General features: G+C 36.4%; 1 protein-coding gene and 1 long non-coding RNA gene across 4 annotated transcripts; both read left to right on the forward strand.

Moving 5' to 3' along the window:
* The first annotated feature begins 2039 nt into the window (after positions 1–2039).
* LOC122016586 lies at positions 2040–3767 on the forward strand. The gene is made up of 3 exons (XR_006121140.1): positions 2040–2524; positions 2605–2696; positions 3177–3767. It is a non-coding gene; the product is annotated as an uncharacterized LOC122016586 (long non-coding RNA).
* Positions 3768–15967: 12200 nt separating this feature from the next.
* LOC122016376 (protein FMP32, mitochondrial-like) lies at positions 15968–19205 on the forward strand. 3 transcript variants are annotated; one of them, XM_042573654.1, is made up of 6 exons: positions 15968–16407; positions 16480–16611; positions 16697–16756; positions 18241–18341; positions 18766–18832; positions 18908–19205. In XM_042573654.1, the coding sequence occupies exons 1-6, from the start codon at positions 16219–16221 to the stop codon at positions 19034–19036; spliced, it is 678 nt and encodes a 225-aa protein (XP_042429588.1). In that variant the 5' UTR covers positions 15968–16218; the 3' UTR covers positions 19037–19205. The 3 variants fall into 3 exon arrangements, with proteins under 3 accessions (XP_042429588.1, XP_042429589.1, XP_042429590.1); XM_042573655.1 differs by having other exon boundaries at positions 18917–19205; XM_042573656.1 differs by having other exon boundaries at positions 15968–16371.
* The last annotated feature ends 1204 nt before the right edge of the window (positions 19206–20409 follow it).

The raw sequence follows: 20409 nt of genomic DNA on the forward strand, positions 1-20409 counted from the left end.
CACAGAGGTGCTCTAGATCGATCGGTCGATCGATCCAAAGCCTCCCCAATCGATTGAAAGCAATCCAATCGATTGGGATTCGACCGTTGGCGCAGATAAAGTCGTTGCCGAGCGTTTTTCTGGGTACTTCTTCATCTCTTTTCCACGGGCGATCTCAGCAGCTCTCCACAGCGATCTTTTCTTCCTCACCGCCAGTTCTTGAAGGTTTTTGGAAGCTCATCCAAGTCAAGAGGCGAGTTGCAACAAGAAGAAGAAGAAGCTAGGGTTTTATTGTAATCTTGTAAGATTTACTTGTATTTTGCTTCTTTCCTTCTTATTGTTGTATTGTGAGCTTCTAAGGCTTCTCCGCCTACGGTAGTTACCGTAAAGAAGTGTTTTCATAGTGAAGGGTGCGTGAGTGCGTGGATCGTTAGACTAGTCACCTCTTCTTGAGATAGATATCAAGTAAATCCCTAGAGTTAGCATTGTTGTTTTTGTTTCTTGTATTTCCGCTACGCATCATCCCAAGAAGCGAGCAACGACGAGCACGACAATCGCGAAGAGCTATTCACCCCCTCCTCCCTCAAGCTACATTTCGGTCCCAACAAATATCCAGTTGAATAAAGCCCGTCCGAGATTAAAGTTACTTGGTATCATATTGGTTCTTTAACATGTATAATTCAGCAGTTGACTCTCTAAATGCATTTCTAGTACACTCTATGCAACATACTGATTCTTGCTCAGATTTCCTACAACACGCAACACATAATCAACCAGTTTAATGAAAGGATAAGCTTAAACACGACTGGCCTTAAAGGCCGGTCGAGATATGATCAACAGACATTATAACAACTCATCTGAATTTGTCGGGGAATATTCCTTCGGAACTTCCTTTGGAGGTTATTATGATTATCTTCATATAGAATAATAATGATAGCATACTCCTTTAACCGTCTTATCAATGACGGGAGACATAAACGATAAAAGAGGTACATAAATGAGTAAATGGAAGATTCCTCAAACGATTATTGCATATGGTACAATTCTCTTTCCATTTCGCTGAAGCCGCACTTGAGCGTCGGAGGACCTTGTCAGGGACCCCTTCCCTGATTTTTGGTCACTAGCGCTTTGTTGGATCGTCTAGTTGTGAGTAGGATCGTTGAGAAGCTTCCCCCTTCAAATCGAAAAGTCTTCCACCAGTCAACGAGTCATCGTCGTCACGAGCGCACCATCTCTTAGCTTTTAGCTTTCAGACAGGATGGATTTTATTTATTTCGTTGTATGACCCTTGCCATTTGGACAAATCTCCATTTTCTTTTCATTTTTTAATTTAGTGGAGTGGAATTTCTTCTCAAGAGCATGATGAAGCTCTCATGCTGGAGGCTGCAATGTTCGGGGGTATTCCTGATGAAGGAAGGTTTCAGTTTGGATACCGACTCGTCAAATGCCTCGTCCTCCTTCACCTACATTTATGGCACAATGCTTATTAAGAGAGCAACAGGTTTGATATGTCCTTTATTTATTCAGTCATTGCTGATGCAATGAAATAATTTAAGGTTTTCATGGTTACAGGATGATGAGTATCTTGCATCACTTCAAGCAGATAGAGAAAAAGAATTGAAAGCTCAGCAGGAAGCTGAGCTCTGTTGTTTTGAAGAGGCTAATGCTAGGGGAGGCTGCTCTTCAGAAGGAGCGACATGAAGAGGCAGAAACTCATAGGAAGCAAATTGAAGAAGAGGCAAGGCATGCTCTTATGTCTCCACTAATACATAACTTGCATAGCGTGAATTTATTTTTAATCTGAATTGATTACATTTATTAAATGCAAATTTATCAAATGCAAATGTGCAGTCTCAGTATGCTGAATGTACCTTTGATGATATTTGATAATACTGACATTAATTCAGGACATCAGCTTGCTAATGTCCAATATCAATGTGTAAATTTTGTTAGCATCTGCTTTTCTTATATTTATGTAAAGTACGATATTTAAATAATATTTAAATAATAAGATTATTGGATAAATAATCTTATTAGATTTTTAAAAAAATTTTGAGAATTTTCTGAGATGTCACTGCCAGTCGTCGTGGTTTGCCGTCGCCGTCGCTCTCTTCCATCGTGTGGTGCCGCACGCCCTCGTTCGCCGCCAACCATCACAGTCGGCGCCGGCCGTTGTGAGCTCCGACCGCGAGACGTTGGTGTTTGGTGTTGTCAGCCGCTGAGCCCTACTTCGGCCCTACCATTGGGTTGTGCCCTAGATCCTATTCCGTCGTTCGAGCGTCGCCGTGATACACTGCCTGATCTCGATTCTTCAGCCGCTGACTCTCTCTCCCTTCACTCCATCGTCGGCATAGATCTACGCCCATCGTACCTTTGAAGCCGCACTGCTCGATCACCGGTCATTGTTGCCCCGATGTCACCTACTTCCTCCCCTATTTCTTTCGATCTCACCTTCACCTCTCCACTGTGGCCAGCAGTTAGCTCCGCCGACAGCTAGATCTAACTAATACTACTCCGGCCCAGTGAACCACCGGAGATGAAGGAGGTCAGCTGTTGATTTGGGTAACACGTTCATTTGTTAGATTGAATTTAGTGATGACATATCTCTGTCTCATCTCTTCCTAGAACCATAACCTCGAAGATGCTCGGAGTATTGCCTGAGAGAGATTCATTCCACCGTAAGCTGGGGTTGGAGAAGGAGAACAAGCAGTGTTTGGGTAATGAAATCTTACTTCTCATTGAACTTACATCAATAGAAGGATTAGATAGGGGAATTCTGATTTGATACATTTGATTACTTGTGTGTTTGGAATTAATGGAATAAATCTATGATGTGATTAGTGGGATAAGGATATTTTTGTTATCTAATTGATCATGTTGATAAATTAGGTATAGTGACATAAAGTAGGTATAGTGCGATCATGAAAGGTTGCTATGATTTAATTGTTTAACTCATATGAAGATTTGTTGTGGAAGAGATTGTGGGATACTTGGGTTGGAGTTATACGGGTTTTCGGTTGGGAGTGTTGAATGGATTTTAATTAAGGATTCATGGATTGGATCAAATAAGGTAAGCCAACGATTAGGCTTGACTGATAATCATTGTGAAGGTGGGTCGCCTTATCTGTTTTGGGAACTGGGTTTAGCTGGTTGATATACAATGTGATTAGCTAAACTACACATTATATGATTTGCAGAGTATTGATTCGAGATGAGCGTTTTGATACGAGGTTGGTTTATCACGATCGACAGATAAAGACGGGTACTTCTTGCTTTATCTCTTTAGCATATTGATCTTAGTGCATGATCTACGTATATTCAGATAGTTACTGTGTTTATCTTGACTCCATTCTTATTTTTTCTACGTTTGATACTTCTACTTAATCTTTGAGCTACTCGTTTTTGTATCTATACAGTCTCTCGTTGCTATCTATAATATTTAGCAGATACCAAACACCAGATACTAGATACTAGATACCGGATATATAGATATCAGATACAATGTTTACTTGCTTTAACTGCTATTTATTCATGTTTCTTATTGAGCATGCTGACTTCATATAACATATCTGTTTCTGTTTATATATATATAATGACTGTTGCATTTTACGCATCATGTCATTGCATGTATGTCGACGACCATGTCTCCCTTGTAGTTGAGAGGATCATTAGCCAGGGCCGCACGCTCGGTCACTCATGGGTAGTGGTAGCTAGAGCGCGTCGCTTGTCTTTGTCGTGCCCCCACTTGTACGCTCATGAATACTGATAGCTGGAGTCGCAGGCAGCAGGGACCCCCGTCGCAAACGTAGCTATTCAGCTACTATGCAGCTGTCCCCTCGACCACTCGAGAGTAGTGGTAGCTGGAGTGGTGCACAGTCTGTCATTGTCCCGACCTCTCGACCATACAGGGGTCATGGTACAGAGGGGTGGGCGGGAGTGACCATCCGTGCATACGTTGTTATTATTATTTCTGCTGATTATGTTGCTTATGCTGTTATGTTGTTATGCTTACATAGGTAGAGATATATACCTGCGATATGTGTTTAGACACTTACTTACTTATGGTTATTATGTATATACCTCACATGTTACCCATGTAGATATGAGCAGTATTGTAGCGGGTCTTTGCTACACCTTACCTTCTACTACTAGCCTAGGATATGGCTTCAGGTATGGACACTTATTAGGATATCACTGTAGTATCTGTTGTTTTCCCTACGAGACTGTATACCTTTGTATCTCTAGTTTATTTATTATGTTCATGCACTATCTGTCTATTACCTGCTGAGTTTTAGTGCTTACCACCCCGTAAACTGGTTTTTTCGCCAGGTAGCAAGTAAATGATTTATGGAGTCGCCTGGAGATCCTGTCCGCCAGTCCCATGTCACGTCGAGCGACTTCTTCCGTTATTGCTTTCGTTCGCTTTACTGGTTTGGTTTTATTCACGTATATGTATCTTTGTATGAAATTCAGCTTTGTGTTTGTTTGTATTTGGTTTGATATTATTGTGTCAAGTCGAGCCGGCTCGCAGTTAGTGTATTGTGGTTTTGTAATCGTTATTTGTATTTTTCGCTGTGTTGGTTTTTAGTACAGTGGGTTGATTAATATATATATAACTGCGTGGTTGTGTTATTTCTGTTTCAGTCGAGTGGGTTGATTATATAACTGTGTGGTTGTGTATATATATATTCCAACCGTATGTGACTGATGTATATTATATGTATGTATGTCTCAGATTGTCACCGGTATAGGATGGATATAGTCGAATTTTTTCGATAAGGAATCCTTTGGGAATGTGACAATTTGTGCCTTGAGATATACTTGGATGTAAAATATTTTGCATGTGCAATTAGAAGTTTGGTTAGTTATTATTGATTATGTTGCTATGCTTTGATATAACAGGAATTTGAACTGCCACTATATATATAAGATGGATGAGAGAATGCCATCTATTTACTTAGTGGATGGAATAAGTGTGTTGACTCATCCACTCTTATTTGTACTTTCCCGCCTGCAATTCAACTGAAGACCAGAAGCTGTATGATCTTTGCCTTCTACTGGAACCGCTCGTGCTGCGGCACCGTCTCCTCATCCGTGACCTTAATTATCTTATTAGTTATATTTATATATTTATTTTTATATTATATAAATTGTATTATATGGTATGAAGTTTATTTATACATAAGCATTATTTAATTATATATATCACCTATGATGATTATTTATAATATTATATAAAAAAATAATAAAAAATTTAATCACTTAGGCGTCCGAGATTATAGGTGGTTACTAACTGTTCTGTCACCGGCTATTAACATATGTACAACCCTAGTTGACATATACATTCTAATAGTTTTATCTTAATAAAAATTAAGATATCTGATGCTCGACATTTTTAAATAACTTTTTAAAATAGTTTATAATTTATTTATTAATATAACTTTTGCTATATGTGCTACTTGTGAAACCTAGATGAGTTGTGAACCAAAAACCCCTTCTGCTAAGATCGAAGGAGATAGCTTTTCTTGAGTGGCTCTTTCTCTCATTTTCTTTTCTGTTTTTTCCCCTTCCTCTGTAGACAAGTTTGGTTTAACAAATTTAGTATTTCATATCTATGTTTTGTCGTCTGCGTTATTGGAAGGAATGACGAGCTAGGTATAAGGATGCTTTTAAGATAGAAGTTTACTTATAAAATCCATATTTCATAATTAATATTTGCTAATTTTTTTACATCGAAACGAATATTTGCCAAATATTTTACATCTAAAAGATGTTTTAGTTATTTTTATATTTCTTAATTTTAATAAAGATGATGACACCATCTTCTTTGTCACATTAAGCTTGATAAAACATAACATAATATTTTTTGATAAAATCAGAACAATATTTTATTATTATTTTACTTGATTATAGTTGAAAATTAGTTATCTTTTTATATTCTATCTTTATATTTAGAATTTTTGAATAACAAATATTGGCCTTGAGTAAATAATTTTATCTTTTCTTATATTTACTATATTTATGTTATGTGTCAAAATAACAAGTTATTTTTTTTATTCTAGTACTTGTTCTATGTATTAATGTATATTTACATGTTGGGCATAGAGATGGCAATTTGACCAGGTTTGGGTTGTGTCCAAACCCCTTGGTTTGATTTACAATTAAAATTAGCCCATTAACTCCTTGGTTTGGTTTACAACTAAATCAAGTTGGTTCATGACTAATTCATAATTAAACCAAATATAGTCCAACTCTTCCATAAGAGATGTGGCTCATTCGCGCTTCCATTGCGACAAATATTTCTATATTTATCTTATGTATGATCCAACCAAACATTTATCTTTTGATCTAAAAATCTTATTCTTTAACTTGTTTTATATCTTTTACATACTCGTTAATGCATGTGACCCAATAGGTTCTCAGTTTATCTTGGTCGCCCATAATTAATTATATAATTATAGAACAATCATGAGTGACACCTAATAGTACATCATGATCTCGAATTAACTGAAAAATCATAGTTGATCTTAGAATTAATTCTAAACTCTTCAGTAGCTACAGTGAGTCGTGTCTCGTTCCTTTCACTCGGCTTATACCCACTTGGTTCAGGACATGGTCTGTGTCTTGTCCCCACTAGGCGACTACATCACACCTAGCTCAAGTAATACTTTCTCGTTCTGCGGATTTAAATTACTCGTACATGTATACAAGAGTCTCACGCTCTTAACATGTGATGCTTTCGCCAAAGACATTGAATAATAATCCTAACGAGTGGTCATAGAGTATACGTCTCCTCACAAGGAGCGGTGAATCCTCTGTGGGCTATCCAAACACTTTCGGACACTTCAACTTATATCCAATCATCTCGGGTCCACATTCTTAGTATTAGCCCTAGTACTAATTATGAGATAATTGTAAAGAGCTCATTTTGTATCATATATCATTATTAATAAAAAGACAAAGTTGGTTATTATATTTATTTCAGTTTAGTACTGATTGAATAAGTATAATAATTTCCTTGGGTAGTAGGTTCCTATCTACAGTATATCAATTGGTTGAATTGATAGTGAGATATTATAGATATACGTGGAATACTACTCTTATCTATTCCTAGTCAAGCATTAATATATAAGGACAATATTAATGCGTTGAGACTAGCATGTAGGTCAACAGATGACTTAATCTCACAAGTCATGGATATAAGATATTAGGTTGACACATGAGTATATATTAGAGAATATATACTGAATGACCCGTCATGAGAATGTTTCATGGATCGTTATATGAGTGACATAAACATTCTCATGTGACTATTGGTATGAATAGTCCTTGGACTTGAAGTCACTATGGTTCCCTACATAAAGAATTGTGTACTTTGGTATCGGCAAACGTCGCCTGTAACAAGGTGAACAATAAAGTCGATCACTGGGTATGCAATAAATTATGCGGAGGGATGTGAGTAATGTAGATGGGATCTATCCCTTCCATATGACGGAAGCGATATCTGTGGACCCCTTAATTAGTATGATACAAGAAAGCATGATCATGCGCAAATGAGTCAATATGAGATATTGAGCTTATTTGATTGAGTGTGTCTACTTAGAGATCAAGAAACACAAAGGTTGGTAAGAGGATGACACGGTCTATACCTCATTGACCAATCTAGATATCAAGGATAGAGGGACCAAGTCATACAAGATAATAGCCACGGACAGGTTAGGTCGGATCTCGACTTTCTCATCACTTGGGTAGCAATGATGCCTTGCTAGATGTCACTCATTGTTTATGTATCTAAATGTTGATTTGGGTACATTACCAACGTTGCGAGAACCTATTGGGTCATACACAAAAAATAAGTAGATTTGGAGATGAGTTCATATGATGAATCATTGGATTAAGCCTAATCCGAATTGAGCTTATTGAGTTAGACTCAATTGGATCTAATTATTAGATTAAGTCCAATTCAAACTAGACTCAAGGAGTCAATTCGAATTAATGAAATAGTGATTCATTGGATTTGAATTGCATGAGATTAATTGAGTAAGACTCGATTGAATTAGACTTGAATTAGACTTGAGTTAGACTCAAGTGAATTAGACTTGAGTTAAACTCAAGTGAGGAGACTTGAGTTAGACTCAACTGAGGAGACTTGAGTTAGACTCAAGTGAGGAGACTTGAGTTAGACTCAAGTGAGGATTAATGGAGATATTCATTGAATTTCGAAATTTAATGAATCATTTCATTCAATTTTTGAAATGAAGAGTTTCAAGTGTGGTCCTTAATGGAGTGTAAATGTTCATTAAGGCTATTAATGCTAATTAAGTGTTTTCATTGAATGAAAATACTTAAGCATTTTTCTCTTCATTTTGGTGTACTTCTTCATTCTTCTTGCCCTTCTCCTCTCTTGGCCGAAATCCTTTCTCTAGGTTGCTAGCATAACCTATCTCCATTTTTATGAGTTTGTGAGACAAACGAACGCTTGTTCGTGTGAATACCGTAGAGGCGCGAACATGTGAGTGTGCTGAGATCCAAGCTATCTGGAGTCCGTGAGCACACATCAAAGGTATAATCTCTCATTCTCTTATGTAAACTTAGTATATTTTCTTTCCCTTCGCATGAATCTCCTAGAGGAACTAGATGGTTCCCGCTGCGCATAAGCGTGTTTAGCGCTCTAGTTTCTTACACACATCTCAATGAGATGTTTGCTTAATATATCAAAGTATAAGTCTCCATGACCAAGATGACTTGTATACCTCAAGTCGAAGGAAACTTGCACTCGTGCTGCAGTAAAAACTTCACAGACATATCTATATATATGTAGAGAACCATATGAAGTCTTACAACGAGTCACTCCAATAAACTAGTTACCATAACTAGCATCCACGTTTAACTCTCAACATCCTAATGTCTCAAGCCAATGAGAAAATAGTTGCTTGGCCGAACCAAAGAGTATAACCCATGCTAGTTTTACAGAATTGATGATGTCCGAATACATCAATTCGACGAGTAGGGAAATTTCGATATATTCATAATTGCACGTGTAGAGATAATCACTAGTTACGATCCAATCACAAATTCTCTCATGCTATGAATTATATTACGGGCATTCAGTAAATGAGTTTAAGGCAATCAAACATATAATATTCACTCAAATAGTGAATCTATACTTATCAAATAAATAGAAAACCGTAAGGTAATTGCCTTAAGACATCCCTCAAATTCTAACAGGGGACTTTAGGTGAAAATTCAGGTGGTCGCGAACCAGGTAAAAGTCTAGATGGGTCGTGGAGCGAACATTCAACATAAAGACCTGAAGTCTTGGGCACTGAGCAAAAGTCCAATCGGTCTGGAGGACCAGTTTGACAATAGATAACTTCTCCTGAGAGGAGTAGGTGAGGATGCATTTCTTCGTTGAAGGAACAGTAGACGTCGATTCGACCTAGAGTTTTCGGAGGAAATCTGAAAGTCATAACCGGACAGTCCGAAGACTATCATAAATTATTTTTAGGAGTGTAAATAAACTAAACTGCTTATGAGTTACTTTGGTGACAAAATTATCACGAGAACTATTCGGTATTTACAGTCATCTAGTATGATTTTAGTTGTCTTTCATCGTTGTTGAGCTAGAATTTTGTTATATTTGGGTCGCTAATTATTGGATCGGTAAAAGAATGTGCAATGATGCTGCTAGTTCTCAAAAATGCAAACTTGTATCAAGATGTGTACTAGTATTCGATAAAGATTCGCTAAAGATGTAATATTGGATCTCTTGGTCCGTAAATTATGGATCAGGGGATGATTCATTGCATAAGGACCATTGATTTAGATGAGGTCTATCCAAATTAAGGGTTTCAAAAAATAGATCATCCTCTGATCCGTAAATTACGGACCAAAGGATTCGTGCCCTTTTTGTTGCTATTGATTCTGAAATAGAATGATCTATCAGGAAAATTGATAGACTGTAATATGCCCTTTATTGCAATTGATTATCTCATTTCCATTTCTGTTTACCGCTCTAATCCCTTAATTTTTTCCCTTATTTTTCTCCGATAGAGAAGGTGAAAATTGAGAATGGATGGAGTTACACGTGTTACGTGTAGGAGAGGCTGAGACCTAATAAATTATTAATATATTGATATAAAAATTAAAAATATATATAATATAAAAATATATATATTAAATATAATTTGAATTTCACTAGATAATAAAAATATGTATTTTTATATGTGGTATATTGTTTATATATTATATAAAAATATGGATAATGAATAAATTTTTTGGAATAATAATAAATAAAATAAACAATACTATAAATAATATTATACAGCTTGCGATCAGAATTTGAATCGCGATTCTTTACCCTAAGCTTCACGAAAGCCGCGCCGCCGCCCTCTTCTCCTAGGGTTTCGTAGCACCCTTGTTTTTTTTTCCTGTAACTTCGCCGCCTTCCTTTTCCCCTATATTTTCACAAGGGCCGCGCCGCCTTCCTTTTCGAGCCGCGCGACCTAGGAGTAGCATTGACGAAGCGGGAAAGAGGGATAAGAAGCATTGCCTATTTTTTAGCTTCCCTAGTAGATCGTTTTTGCATATATCATCTTCTTATTTTTCCCTCATAATGTCAAGTTCGTAGCTAAGGTCCTTAGTGTGATTGCCTAGATTTTTATCTACCTTCCTAATCCTAGGTGTGGTAATTTTAGTATGGTAAGCTACATTATTTTCCTTAATTTTACCATGCTCTCTATTCTTATGGTAAATAGCATTAAAATGATAAAAATTAGAACTATCATGTTTTTTACCATAACTTAAAGGGGTAGGCTCAATAAATGTTACTTTCTTCTTTACCTTGGAGGCTCCCCCTTGACTAATGCCTCCTTGAGCCTTGACCATCTTCTTCCCCTTGGGGCATTGACTTCGGTAATGCCCCTTTTGGTTGCACAAGAAGCACACAATGTGCTCCTTGCTCTTCTTTGTTCCGGGGATGGTCTCCTTGAGCTTCTCCTTGCCTTTTTGTGTCATTTGGCCCTTTTTCTTGGCCAATTTGGGGCACTTGCTCTTGTAGTGCCCATGTTCCCTACATTCAAAGCATATAATATGATTTTTATTATTAATTGAAATATTTATACCTTTTCTTGTAGGGGTGACATCTTTTCCTTTGGATCCGGAGATAGAAGCTTCCTCTTGATCCAAACTTGATACTCCTCCATTTGATTTTGCTTGACTTGTGGAGGTGGACGCTTCTTCATTCTCTTCTTCTCTTGACCCGGATGTGGAGGATTCTACTTCTTCTTGATCCGGTGTCAATGAAGATTGCTCCCCCTCAATCCTAGAGGTGGAGGCTTCTCCTTCTTCTTCATCCTCTTGTACATGAAACAAGGAATATACTACTTCCTTGCTCTTTTGATTGCACTCCTTTGAGGATGAAGCTTCCTTTTGGACTTCTTCTTCGGAAGTTGAGCATCTCTCAACTTCGGAGTCCTCCTCTTGATCTTGATCCATTGAGTCGCCCTCTTTGGATTCCTCTTGATTCGGAACAGTGGAGGGGATCTCATGGATTAATGCCAACTTGCTCCAAAGCTCCTTGGCATTCTTGAATTCTCCAACTTGAGCCAAAATATTGCTTGGCAATAAGTTGACCAAAAGCTTGGTCACTTTATCGTTTGCCTTGCTCCTTTGAACTTGCTCTTGACTCCATTTGCTTTTCTTGAGAGGCTTGCCCTTGGAGTTTGTTGGAGCTTCAAATCCTTCCATGAGAGCAAACCATTGCTCTATCTCCATCATCAAAAAATTTTCGATTCTTGATCTCCAAGAATCGAAGCTTGTGGATGTGTATGGTGGAGCCACCCTTGTGTCAAATCCAAGTCCATCTTGAAATTGCATCTTGAAATTGAGCCTTTTGATTTCTTTGACTTTGATGAATTTGCTCCAACTTCTTCGCCCTCTAGCTTTGCTTGTTTTGTTTGCCCCTTCCGGCGATGATTCCGGTGAAGAGCGGCCTCGCTCTGATACCACTTGTTAGGACCAAAAGTAGCTAGAGGGGGGGGGGGGGGGTTGAATAGCTCGTCGCGTGTCCGTTGTTCGGCGTTGCTTGTTTCTTCAAAGATGTGCAGCGAAAAATACAGAAATAAATCACACAACGCTAACACGGTCGATTTACTTGGTATCCACCTCACAAGAGGTGACTAGTCCAAGGATCCACACCAACACACACACCCTCCACTAATGAAACTCTCCTTTATGGTAACTACCAAGGGCGGAGAAGCCCTACAAGACTCAATACAAGAAGAAGAAAGGGTAGTAAAGAAATACAAGCTTACAAGCTTACAATGAGTGCACAAACCCTAACCCTAGTTTCTTCTTCTTGCTTTGATCCGCCTCTTGACTTGGAAGAGCCTCCAAGAACCTTCAAGAACTGGCGATCTCGAGCTTGAGAAGAGCTGTGGAGGAGCTGGTGAAGATCTGAAATGAATCGGTGAAGAAGTGCCGAAGACAACGCTCGCCTGCGGCTCAAATACGACTCAACGGTCGGATCCCAATCGATTCGATTATTCCCAATCGATCGGGGAGGCTTTGGATCGATCCACGGATCGATCCAGAGCGCCTCTGTGCTCTGGAAAAATGCCTGGATCGATCCACGGATCGATCCAGCGCTTATCACGCGAAGCAGCAGCGTCCCAATCGATCCATTGATCGATTGGGACCTCTGGATCGATCCACTGATCGATCCAGAGGCTTTCTGTTCGCTGGGAAAGGTCTGGATCGATCCATTGATCGATCCAGAGCCTGGATCGATCCACTGATCGATCTAGTACTTGGTTTTTGCCCAAAACTAAGTCCCAAACCTCCCAAACCAACATCCGGTCAACCTTAACCTGTTGGTATGTCATGCCTAGCATCTAGTCACTCCCTTGACCTGCTAGGACTCCCTCACCAAGTGTCCGGTCAATCCCTTTGACCCACTTGGACTTTTCTTTCATGCCAAGTATCCGGTCACTCTCTTGACCTACTTGGACTTTTACCTAGCTTCACTCACTAGGGTTTTCAATCTGCCTAGCTTCACTCACTAGGTCTTTCACCTGGCTTCACTCACCAGGATTTTCCTTCTGTCTGGCTTCACTCACCAGGACTTCCATACTACCTAGCTTCACTCACTAGGACTTTCACCTGGCTTCACTCACCAGGATTTCCATCTGCCTAACTTCACTCACTAGGATTTTCATCTGCATAGCTTCACTCACTAGGACTTTCATCTACCTAGCTTCACTCACTAGGACTTTCACCTGGCTAGCTTCACTCACTAGGACTTTCACCTGGCCAGGTATTCCTACTTGACTCTTCTTCATTCACACTGATCAGTCCCTGATCAGAATCTCCCCATATGAACAACTGCACCTGCATTGTCCATGTGTCTACATGTATTGTCAAACATCGAAACTATGACCAAGACTCAAGCTTGGTCAAACTAACCAGTCAACCTTGACCTAAGGGATATTGCACCAACAACAAGAACGAACATAATTATTACTAAAGGCTATATCCTACTAAATATATCAACATGACATTATCAAAGATAAGTCAAGGTACCCGCTTCCGATAAGAGGATCGTATCCGAAATAAATCCCTCATCGAGACACCGTCTCGAATCAAAGTCCTGTAATAACATATATACAGATTTAGATAATTACATATAAATTAATTAGCTAAATCAAATCCTCAACTAGCATTGTCCTTAACCTTTCCTAGCTACAAATCTGTGTACGCTACAAGAAATGAAACAATTTCTCTACTTCTTACCTCAATTCACAGATGTGATTATTGATCCACAGCAGGGACTGTTGATACTGACAACAAGATGGGCTACCAGATGGAATAGCCACCGGAATCAAGACCCTCCACCGAGCCCAACCTCCTTGCTGGATACTTCACTGACCATAATCAAGAAAGCAAATCTAGAATCAACAAAACAACCTAATTCCATAAACAACTTATTCATCTTACCTCTTTCTCTCCACTGGTCGGAGGTGATGAACTATCTGGTGAAGGAAACTCCAGCGAACAGTGATGGGGTGGTTGGAATCTAGCAAATCTTCTACCTTCGGACACAAAACTCCCAAATCAACACCACTCCACCAAGATCAAGTCCAAAACCCACAGCTAGGTATGATACTTACCTTCAAAATCACTGCTAGGGCGACCTTATGCTCCTCGCCGTCAGCCAGAGAAGAGATCAAGGAATCATAGACAGTGCTAGGGCAGGAAGATTAGTAGAGGGCTCGGTACTCCCTCTTCCGGCCGAATTCGCTAGCGCAAGGGGCGGTGATATGAGAGTAGGACGGCTGAAGGCGATCGGGAGAAGAGGAGCCGGCGGGGGTTTGGAACTAGGGCACGAGAGGTGAGACTAGGGCGAAGGATTCCACGTTAAGGCATGCTCAAGAAGAGTTGCTGGATTTACACCGGCGCTAGGGCACGAGGAAGACAGCGCCACACCGGCCGTTATTCTGGAAGGCGACTCCCGAGTGGTGCTCGGGCCGACGACAATGGATCGACAGTGGCGCGCAGAGGAGAAGAGAAGCGGCGACGCCGACGCTAGGGCAGAGGCTAAGAGGAAGAGGCAAAGGGGAATCGGGAGGAGAAATGGGCACGACACGAGTGAGGGGAGAAGAAAAGAGGGGGGAACGGTTATGGCATGGGAGAGGAAAAGAAGAAAAGAAAATAGAAAAGAAAATTTAACTTTTCCTCGTTAAAATAGGATAGTCTAAACAGGCTTTCTCGGGGCCCCGTTTTTATCCGCGTAAATTCGTCCATACGAACTCCGAAAAATTTTCGAAAAATTTCTAAAAATTCCGGAGAATTCCCTTATGGTGCTTCGCCCATTTTCGATATTTTACATCAAGCATGCATCACTGAATGGCCGACAGCCTTCTACTTGCAAGCATTTGCTCTCTCGAAGCTTGGAATGGAAACTGATGCATGCGTAGGACATGCTCAATGATGGAGCTGCCTTCGATGCGAAGAAGCAAAACAACCGGCGTGGCTAGATAGGTTAAGAGTGGCTTTTAGCATATGCAAATCCAATCTACTGTATGTTTCTTCTGCCCGTGTCAGGCATTCTCTTGAGTGTCAATGTGAAAGCGGAAGCTAACTACTTTGGTGACAAAATTATCACGAGAACTATTTGGTATTTACAATCATCTAGTGTGATTTTAGTTGTCTTTGATCGTTGTTGAGCTAGAATTTTGTTATATTTGGGTCGCTAATTATTGGACCGGTAAAAGAATGTGCAATGATGCTGGTTCACAAAAATGCAAACTTATATCAAGATGTGTATTAGTATTCGATAAAGATGTAATATGTCTTTTGTTATTATTAATTCTAAAATGAACAATGATATGTTCAAAAAAAAAAAATAAAAAAAAAATTCAAGGATAGATATATGAAGATATAGTCTATCATTTCATTTTTTGTGGGCTTCATCATTTTATATGTCTATTCTTGAATTTTTCCTTAAATTTTTTTTGAGCATATCATTTTTTTTTTTTTTTTTTTTGAAAATTGACAAAATGTAATATATCTTTTGTTACTATTGATTATGTAAACTTACGTATTGTCATGTTAGCTTGACCTAATTCTCATTTCAATTTGTGTTTACTCGCTCTAATCCCTCAATCTTTTCCCTTATTTTTCTTCGACAGAGAGAAGGTGAAAATTAAGAAAGGATGGAATTACAACGTGTAGGAGAGGCTGAGAGCTAATAAATTATTAATATATTGATATAAAAATTAAAATATATAATATAAAAATATAATTTGAATTACACTAGATAATAAAAAAAAATATATTTTTTTAAGTGGTATATTATTTATATATTATATAAAAATATGGATAATAAGAATCTAAGTAATTTAATTAGGAAAAATAGAAAATTTTGAAATACAATAAATAAAATAAACAATAGTATAAATAATATTATACAACTTGCCACGCCGCCTCCCTCTTGTCCTAGGTTTCGCCGCACCCTTTGTTTGCCTTATAAGAACCGCTGCCGCCTCTCTTTTCTCCTGGAACTTCACCGCCTTCCTTTTCTCCTAAATTTTATGAGGGCCGCGCCGCCTTCCTTTTCGAGCCGCGCGACCTAGGAATAGCATTGACGAAGCGGGAAAGAGGCATAAGAAACATTGCCTGTGTTTTTAGCTTCCCTAGTATATCGTTTTTGCATATATCATCTTCTTCTTTTCGTTCATAATGTCAAGCGTATCCCTCGCATCCCTCGTTTATAGGAGAGGCGGTGCTAATCTAGGATTTCGATGTTTGTCGTTGATACGGCCCATTGATTTCCATTTGTCCGATTCTTCTCCACTATTACGACATTTCTCTTCGCAGATTGGGAAGACTCATGTAAATAAAGTTTATCTTGCCGACACGTTAGCTTTGGTAGATTTTATTCACAATAGTATATTTACATAGAATGATTTTCTTATTGCTAATTGTTTGACTTTTTTTCAGGTTAGAAAATTGGAAGCACAAGGATTGCCGACCAAACAGGCAGAGGCTATCGCATTAACTCTCACAGAAACTTTAAATGATAGTTTGGAGAATGTGGCACACTCATTTGTGTTAAAATCTGAAATGGATGAGGTTTATGACATCTCTTTTATTATTTTTTTAGGTTTGCTATGCCATTATTTACAAAAGTTGATAACGTATTTTAATGTTTATATAGATTGAGAGGATTCAAGATTTTAATATATCAAAATTCAAGTCTGAAATGAAGAGCACACAGGTATAATAAATGTAGATATAATTTTTTTATACTTTGTTTAGGTAATTGACAAATAATTTTATTTATTTTAAAGATTGCTATGCCATAACTAATTACCCTTCTTATCTGTTTGACTTTTAATATTTATATTTAACCAATTGATTTTTTTTTTGTTCAATAGTGTTTTGTGTGTCAAAAAGTTACAACTTATATGATTCTAATGAATACTAAAATATGTTGGAGTGTCATTATTTTCTTGACACTCTTTGTTGATAATATTATTCAAAGTGATCATATATTTAATGAGTTCATGTTAATATTTTTACTTTCCAACTAGCTGATTTATATTTAACTAGTTTTAGAGTTTATTTTTATGTATAGGTTAACCATTGGTAGGTTAGATCATAAGTTCATTCTGTCATCAGTTAGTTTATTATTTATTGGTACAAAAGGTTTTACTTTTTAGCCTATTATTATGGTTACTCGTATAAAGTCAAGTGGCCTATTATCTCCCATCAAATTGGAGAATACATTGCGTTAGAGAAATTTATTTAGATGCTGTGTTGAAAATATACAAAGTGTATCAATTTTGAGTCATAGTTACTTTCTAATGTTAAATTCACTGTTGTTGTTTATTTCTTTATCGTCATTATGAAATTCTAAAAGGGAGATTATTTACCAAATAATCCATTCATGCTAGACACAACAGATAATTTTTTTAGTGAATGCATCCAATCTAGTTGAATGCATATAACCAGTTACCTCTAGTTTCATTGTGAACATGAGAATTTAGTTTTGGGAAGGAGATGTAATTAAAAAAAATGCATAAAGTGCTGTCGAGTTTGAACCTCATGCCAAGTTTGAGTTTAGGTTGTGAAATTTCAATTAGGTCAATCCTTAATATGATAGTGATTTACCGTTCATTTTACTTTATTATTTTAATGATTCACTAATAATGCAAATCAAAGTCTACAATAAGTATGTCTCTAGTATTTGATTTGGGTAAATGAACCATTTATCCCTCTGCCATGTTTTATCATGCAATCTGCTATATGTATTGCTTGAGCTGAGCTTTTAGGTCGTATAAAATTATCATTATGATAATATTTCAGATTTATGTGACGTTGAATTGTATTTAGGCTTTTATTCTTATGCCCTATTTTGGTTTAAAAATTATTTAACTTTTTAACCTTATATTTATTACACTTTTGTATTTAGATTCAATGACATTGCCTAGAATAGACACCATCATTAATTATACAATTTTATTATTAAAATTTGATTAATTTTTTATAAATATGAAAGTAGTGAATGTCTCTAAAAATAATATTATTTTATTACATATGTCAAATAGGTGTCGATTAATTAGATTATTTTATTATGTTTTTTTATGATAGATTATTTAAAAAATGCTAAATATACCAATGATGTAATTTCAATTTTTCATTCAAATCTATTACCTTATCATTGTTAATTACACTTATGAGTTTATCTTTTGATTATAGGAGCATCATTTTTCGTTGTTACAACAAGAGACTAGAAAACTTCAAGGGGATATTGAGAAAGTCACTGCTGGACATTGTTTGGATTTAAATCTTGAAAGAGGGTAATAATTTGGCTATGTTTTTTATCATAATACTTTTCAAAGTTTGCGTTGTTTTGTATTGATTGAAGCCACTATTCTATTTTGACTAGTAAGTTATTAATGTTCGTTTAAACTTGGTAGATTTGCTTTAGAAATAATAAATTAATCACCAAGTGTGTTGATTTATAATCTAATATAGATTTTCTATAAATGACCTTTCTACTTAATGAGTAGTGACAAATTTCAACTTGAGTATTGTTGAATCCATTGTGTAGGTAATGAGCTAAAGATATTTAATCGTGTTATTTTATCATGTTTCTAAATAATTTTTGCTTTCATGGAATGTCTAATAGACTATACATTTATTAGTGGAATTGCATTAAGTTTATAATGTACTATAATAGATGTTCATTAGTTTTCTTAAAACATTTCTTTTCTTAATTAGGCGCATACGTGATGAACTAACTAAGCAGGCTGCAGAAAATACTGAACTCACTAATAAACTCGACCGGGTAAAGTACTTTGTATTGGGTATATTTTAATAGTTTTTGTTTATTTAGCATTAATATTTTTTTTTTGTTCATTAGGAAATTCAGTCGTTGAGAACACACTTAGAGACTACAAAGTACGATGCTATAAAATATCGGATTGGTACTCTCGTTTCATTATCATCAATTGGTCTTATTATTGTGCAAATTTGGCTGTTAAATCTATGAACGGTTTCCGATCTTTTCATACAAAGTCTATTGATGTTGAGATAATTTTAATGGTTCTGTTTTTTTTTTTAAATAAAAAATAAGTTTCATGCATGTGTAAGCTAATATATTTTGAGGTTCTCAATTTCTTAAATTGTTTTTAATAATATTCATTTTTCTTATTCTCAAATTTATCAATTGCCCGAAGAACTAGGTTTATCATAGTGGTTCCTTTTTTTGGACAACAGATTAGGTTTTTTTTCATGCTATCCAACAATTATTGAACTTATCTTTCCATGAGCGATAAGATATGTGAATTTAATATCAATCAATGGATATGATAAACTTGGTTTTATGTTGAACAGTAATTATAATAAATTTAGCAGTGACCTTAAGTAGTTCCAAATAGAAATTTAAAATCGAATCTTTTTTAGTAAATTAGTTTCTATAATTAATTGGTCAAATAGAAATTTTGAAAAAATACAAAATTCCTTTAATATATATTTTTATTTATAATGTTCTTTTTTAGTTTTTATTTCATACAAATGGGAATGCAACATGGATTTCTTCATGATAAACAGTGTAGTATCATATAATTTGGTTCATAACGTAAGATTAAATTATCATGATAATTAAAAAAACTGTTTTTTTATTACTCAATTCTCATTCAATCTATATAATATATTTATGGCAAATGATGATTTGTTTGTATAATCATGGCATGTATAAGATATGTTTGGATGTGTTAAATTTTAATACCAAGATTTCATATAGTAACACCTTTTATCTTAACACTATATATATATATATATATATATATATAGATGGATTGCATATATGATAGATTGGAATGACCTATTATCACCAATGTGTAAGAGATCCCAAGAATTCTCTGTTTTTTGAGTTTCTATTCCTTTTTCTCAGGCTACGTACTAAATTTTTTTTTCATATAATGTATTTTTTATGAGAATTTTATATTTAATTGTAAAATTAAATTTAATTATATTTCCTAACTATTTCTTAATCAATTTTAAGGTGTACCTATAAAAAGTGAAACATAAGCGTTTTAAAATTGTGAAGTGTATGATCAATATAATAATTTCCTGTGTTTAAATTTATGACTGCACTTTAATGGATAAATATTTCGGATGAGTTTTAACCTAGTGCTGACAGTCCGTGGATTATAGTATTATGTGAATGGATTTAAAACTTAAACAAATTTAATCTACTGGTTGAGCTATTTAACCGTCATTATCACTTGATACTTGATGTGCTAAAAGAAAGAATAGCTTAATCTCTCTTCTTTTATTCATAGGATTTTACAGGGTAAGTCTATTGACTTAACCATGCGACTTACAATAAGAAAGGGCTCTCACTTTTTCTTTCCTCCGCTA

This window comes from Zingiber officinale, chromosome 8B (genome assembly GCF_018446385.1).
Source record: "Zingiber officinale cultivar Zhangliang chromosome 8B, Zo_v1.1, whole genome shotgun sequence".
Taxonomy (NCBI): domain Eukaryota; kingdom Viridiplantae; phylum Streptophyta; class Magnoliopsida; order Zingiberales; family Zingiberaceae; genus Zingiber; species Zingiber officinale.

Coding starts and splice junctions, on each gene's coding strand:
- LOC122016376 (XM_042573654.1), top strand. CDS start 16,219: ATGTCAAGCGTATCCCTCGCATCCCTCGTTTATAGGAGAGGCGGTGCT. Junction 16,757..18,240: donor CTGAAATGAAGAGCACACAG/GTATAATAAATG, acceptor TTTTGATTATAG/GAGCATCATTTTTCGTTGTT. Junction 18,342..18,765: donor GATTTAAATCTTGAAAGAGG/GTAATAATTTGG, acceptor TTTCTTAATTAG/GCGCATACGTGATGAACTAA.